General features: G+C 30.9%; 1 protein-coding gene across 1 annotated transcript; it reads left to right on the top strand.

Annotated features, from left to right (window-relative positions):
* The first annotated feature begins 969 nt into the window (after positions 1–969).
* On the top strand, positions 970–4,915 carry LOC139898659 (non-specific lipid transfer protein GPI-anchored 12-like). Its single transcript, XM_071881415.1, has 3 exons — positions 970–1,442; positions 4,235–4,288; positions 4,684–4,915. The coding sequence occupies exons 1-3, from the start codon at positions 1,061–1,063 to the stop codon at positions 4,824–4,826; spliced, it is 579 nt and encodes a 192-aa protein (XP_071737516.1). The 5' UTR covers positions 970–1,060; the 3' UTR covers positions 4,827–4,915.
* Positions 4,916–5,402: the final 487 nt, after the last annotated feature.

Genomic DNA, 5,402 nt, shown 5'->3' with positions numbered 1-5,402 from the left:
CATGTTAGATCGTATTGAGCGCGCCATACTCTGCTTTGTCGAATGTCAATATGATGGACGTATTTGAGTCCTGCTGTTGATGAGTCACGAGTATAAATTGTGAGTTAGATCAACGAAATATTAAAACAAAAAAGTGAAATGGACTCGTGTTCTTTTAGGATGCTTGAAATATTGAAAAGTAAACAATGGAATACGTTTTTTTTTATATTTAAATTCGCTAGAACATTTTATTTCCTATATAGTCACTTTTATGTAACTAATTAAAATGATAAGCTAAGCATAACAAAATGAAGAAAAATCTAATAGCAACAAGACAACCATTTTGTTGCAATGTCACTAAATAATTAATATAGCTAGCTAGTAGTTGTCAGTATCATCCCCAAACATGTGATAGATGAAAATTATAATTGTAACTATCTATGTGTGAAAAACAGAACAAATAACCAAAAACAGTTGACATAAACCATGTTGCCTTTTCCAAAAGAGCTGAATTAATAACTAGATGCTTTTCCATATACATTGACTTCTAATTATATGCCTTTTTTACATTCCTATTTGTAACAAACTGATTCCGAACAGGCAAAAATCAAACGTAACACGACCTATCATCTGATCCCATATCCTGAATTCGGGTTAACATGATATGAAAGATCATCATTCACACGCGAAGTTTATAAGTTTTTTAAAGTTTATTAAATAATGACGGAATCAAAATACTAGAAGCACTTTAAAATAGTGAAGAAGATGCTAGCTTTAATGAAGCTGACAGCTGCCAAATAATGGTTGAAGGTCAGTATAACATGTTTTTTAGAAACAAAAACCAAATAAAGAAGTATAGGTAGGTAGGAGATGAAAGGAGAATTAAATTTGTACAGGCTGAAGTTAGGCTATATTTTTCCACCTTTCACACTCAATGCTATATAAATACCATCACATCTCATCTACTCCGTATATACTTACACACATCAATATAATTTCTTCACTCTTTGTCACATTAAAAATCTCACTTTTCCTTTTTCCCAATTTTCCTACTATAACAACCACCAAATTGTGTCCTACAATGGTTAGATCAAACACCACCACTATGGCGGTTGCCATGTTGGTGGGCATGTTTTTTGTTGGGCTTCCATGTATGGAAGCCCAATCGTCATCAACAGCGCCGGTGATGTCACCAGGGGTGCCAATGGCAATGGCACCAACAACTGATTGTATGACGGCGATCGCAAATGTTTCGGATTGTTTGACTTTTGTTCAAAATGGAAGTACTCTGGCTGCTCCGGACAAAAAATGTTGTCCGGAGTTTGCAGGGTTACTCGAAAGCAACCCAATCTGTTTGTGCCAACTTGTTGGACAAGCTGATAGTTTTGGAGTAGATATTGGTAGGGCACTCATGCTTCCTGATGCTTGTAAACTTGAAATTCCTTCTCTTGATTCTTGCCCAGGTTATCTCTCCCATTCCACATTATATTTCTAAAGAAAATTGTCATTACTATTTAAATATATATATATATATATATATATATATACATATATATATATATATATATATATATATATATATATATATATATAGAATTATAGAATATAGATAATAAGAATGAAGTATCATTGATGAGGTTATAAAAAAATAGGTTTGATGAAAATGAGATAATAATAAGGCCACTTCCTACCTTCAATTCGTTAGTGAAGGTAGGTGGCGTGCGTCAAATGTTTAATATGGATAGGGAGCAATACCCCAAAACCAGTGTAGCGTTGGTTGACGTTAGAGTAGTCGGACTAAGTATTTCTTTGTTGTACTCTGTGTTTATTATCTATCTATACATTATTATAAAGCGCGTGACAATAATCCTACGTGTCAATTTCTCAATTAATCTGAATTAAATTTGCACACGTGTTATTTTTTCAATTAAATTTGTCCACGTGTCATTTTCTCAATTAAACTGAAGTAATCATTAAGTTACTTATGTTTCAGTGATATAAAGGTGCATATATTTCACTTAAACCACTCCCAACCATGACGCACTTCCTTCCCAGGACATACCGCCACATCAGCTTTCTCTCTCCATTTATTTTTCACTTCCTCCCCATCACACACCACTACCAACCATGACATACTTCCTCTCCATTACATACCCCACAAAATTAATTAATAAATTAAGGTACAAGTTGTTTATGCTATGGGTACAAAAAAATAATGCACAAAAGTAGGAAAGAGAAAAAATGTGTCGTCCTCAAAATATTATACACATGACAGAAAGCAGGACGGAAGGAAGAAAGAGAAATGAGGGCGGCCGAGGGCGGGTTGAATGCCATCGGCGCCCTCAAGGGCGGAGCTCAAGAAGGAGTGAGGACGGGGCCCGTTGGGAGTGGTCTTAAAGTTATCTTATCTTTGTTTGAATTTTAGGTTAGTCCGAATTTTTAGCTACGATCAGTATTTAAGGGTTTTTTATTTTAATTGTAAATTTTTAGTTATTGCACTATAAGCCAAAAAAAATTTCGAATGAAGGTTAGATTATAGGGTACTGACTGTAATTTATTTAATCAAATGACTTGAAATTAAACTTAATTAAATTATTTTGTTTTTTTTATATATAAGAGGAAGGATGATGAAATTATCAATTAATTTATACATTATTATAAAACACGTGCACGTAAAATTGCTAGAATTTACTTAATTTAATTAAATTATTTAAAAATGTATTCACGTTTATTTAGGAATTCCACAAAACAATATCAAACACATATAAAAAGATAAATACATGTAAATAGAATCTCACGGAGAAAAAGTATTGATATAAATACATGTAAATAGAATCTCACGGAGAAAAAGTATTGATATATTGACTATCTTTCAAGATAAATATCTTTAAGAGAGATGATTATATACCACCAATTTTTAACCATACACCATCAAATATGTATTATCATGTTGTACTGTACAAGTAAAACATATTTGGTGGTGTACAAATCACTTCTCTATCTTCAAACATGTGGACAAAACTAATTAAATTATTGAAGTGTTAAAAATTATTGCAATTTTACTTTTGTATAACCCAAGCTTATTGATTCAAGCCCGTAACCATTATAGTATTGTGCAACACTTTTATATTGTTGTTGAAATTGTTACCCTGATTAGATCATATACCATCTAACTTTTTTAAGAACGCTCATTCGACATATTATCAAAACTAATCTTTATCATTTTTAATACCAAAACTAATCTATATCATTTTTCATTTAGCAACTCTGCATGGTACGAGCTTAAAACCTCCTTTACTTAAGATAAAGGAGGTATATTCCACCACCACACAATGTCAAATTAAAAGAACTACAAAAGAAAATTGTATGTTTTTTGCTTACTTGTGTAAATTCTCTACAGAATTTTGAACATATGTTTTATCAAATCGAAGAAGTTAACGCTAATAATGTCAATATTTGTCAGACCCTATTAGTCGTTTACATTTGTACTTCACCTTATAATCAAACTGCGCAACTTATTTGAGATACCCATAGTTAGTTTTATAACACACGGGCTCAATGGATAAACATATGATATGTAAGTAAATGTGACAAAATGAGCGGGTAAGTTAGCAATTCAAATAGAGTTCAGGTTGAAAAATTATAGCAAACTCAGTCTATTTATCTGCATCGAACTTCACTCTAATATGTACTTAAATTATTGTATATTTGATATTTTCGAAAACGTATTTTTACAACTTCCGTCCAACGGACGGGCTCATAAAACTAGATTGTACATATATAATATAATTGTGACTAATATTTACTGAAAGCTATAGAGCGTTTAGTTAAAGAAATATTAAAAAAAAAAGTTCAATTAAAGAAGGCTATTATATAGAATGGCCTAAGCATAGTCCTATGTTGTAGGGACCATGTAATGAATTTAAAACCGTTTAAAGAGACTCTTAAGTTTCACTTTTCTTTTTCATTTATTTGTTAACCTAACTTCTTTATTATAGAATTATTATTAGTAATAGTAATTTATTATTCAACTTTTCATTAGTAATAGTATTAGTTAGCTGATGGATCCTATGGGAGGCCATGTGCAAAATCTTTTAATGTCATAGAACTTATTTGTTAAAATCGTACAGGAATGAGTTCATATCTTATTTTTCATTAGTGAATGTAGATGATATAAAACATAAATCATATGCAAAAATTGAAAAAAAAAAAAAAAGTGTATTAACAGAACCATAATTTCTTTGATATTATACAGCATCTCCAACACCCGCTCCAACACCTAGCGGAGACACACCTGGATCGACCACAGGTAACTTTCTTACTAAATCTTATTGGTTCATGTAGTCTTTTTATCAGGGTACTCAATGTTTTTGTGGCCTTGTATATTTGTTTGATTCAAGTATTTAGTTACTCTGATTTTAATAAATATATGTAATATGTAATTACCTGGAAACAGGATAACCCGGTCTGAATAAAAAACTCACCCTCTCAAAATAGCTTGAATAAAAAAAACTGTTTACCGTTTATTATATCTAGACAGATTTGGCTTATAAATAATAAGCTATCCCAAACACCTCATTGTTAAAATCTGTTACTTATTTTCTTACCAAACCAACTGTAATTATCTTTGTTTACAGCTAACATGTAACATAAACTGATATAAAAAGTAAGTTCTAACAGCTTCTTTTAACTTTGCTCAAGCAGCTGGTCCAATTCCTGATGGTGGAACATCAATGAGCCCTACTGCCTCTGGAAATGGTAGCAGTGGAGCTTCAAGCACAATAATTCATGATCTTTCGACGTTCATTTGCTTAGCGGTTGCTATCTTCATCGCATACTATTTTTAATTTAATTCTTTTAATTTACGATATATGCATTTCATTCTCCACATTTTTAGTATTTTACTCTAAATTATCATTATTATGTGTATGTAACACCAATTCACACAATTAATGCTTGAATGTAGTCAATAATATATATATATATATATATATATATATATATATATATATATATATATATATATATATATATATATATATATATATATATATATATATATAGTGGTAGGATCAAGAGGGAAGTAACCATTTGGGGGGAAGCAGGGGAAGCAAAAACTTTTTTTTTTCGTTTTTTGAAAAAACTTTGTTCACGAACATTATAGATGAGATGAAAATATGAACACTTAGTAGAGACATTTTTTGATAAATGTTTTTATTTTGGCTGGAAAACGCTCGAAGAAGTAATATATAACAATTATCGTGTTTTTCGAGTGTATTTTGAGGTTTTAGCTATTGGGGTTAAGATATTAGGGTTTAGATATTATGGTTTAGAAATTTAGGATTTAGGGTTTATATTTAGGGTTTAGATTTAGGATTTAGATTGAGTTTTTAACACGAACGGTTTAGGGTTTAGGGTTTAGG

Source organism: Rutidosis leptorrhynchoides, chromosome 3, assembly GCF_046630445.1.
Source record: "Rutidosis leptorrhynchoides isolate AG116_Rl617_1_P2 chromosome 3, CSIRO_AGI_Rlap_v1, whole genome shotgun sequence".
NCBI lineage: Eukaryota > Viridiplantae > Streptophyta > Magnoliopsida > Asterales > Asteraceae > Rutidosis > Rutidosis leptorrhynchoides.
Note: the sequence above shows the minus strand (reverse complement) of the source record. Positions and strands in the feature narration are given on the sequence as shown.

Excerpts from the sequence above, each read along its gene's own strand:
- LOC139898659 (XM_071881415.1), top strand. The coding sequence starts at position 1,061 with ATGGTTAGATCAAACACCACCACTATGGCGGTTGCCATGTTGGTGGGC. Across the intron at positions 1,443-4,234 it reads TTCTCTTGATTCTTGCCCAG|CATCTCCAACACCCGCTCCA; the intron begins GTTATCTCTCCC and ends GATATTATACAG. Across the intron at positions 4,289-4,683 it reads CACACCTGGATCGACCACAG|CTGGTCCAATTCCTGATGGT; the intron begins GTAACTTTCTTA and ends TTGCTCAAGCAG.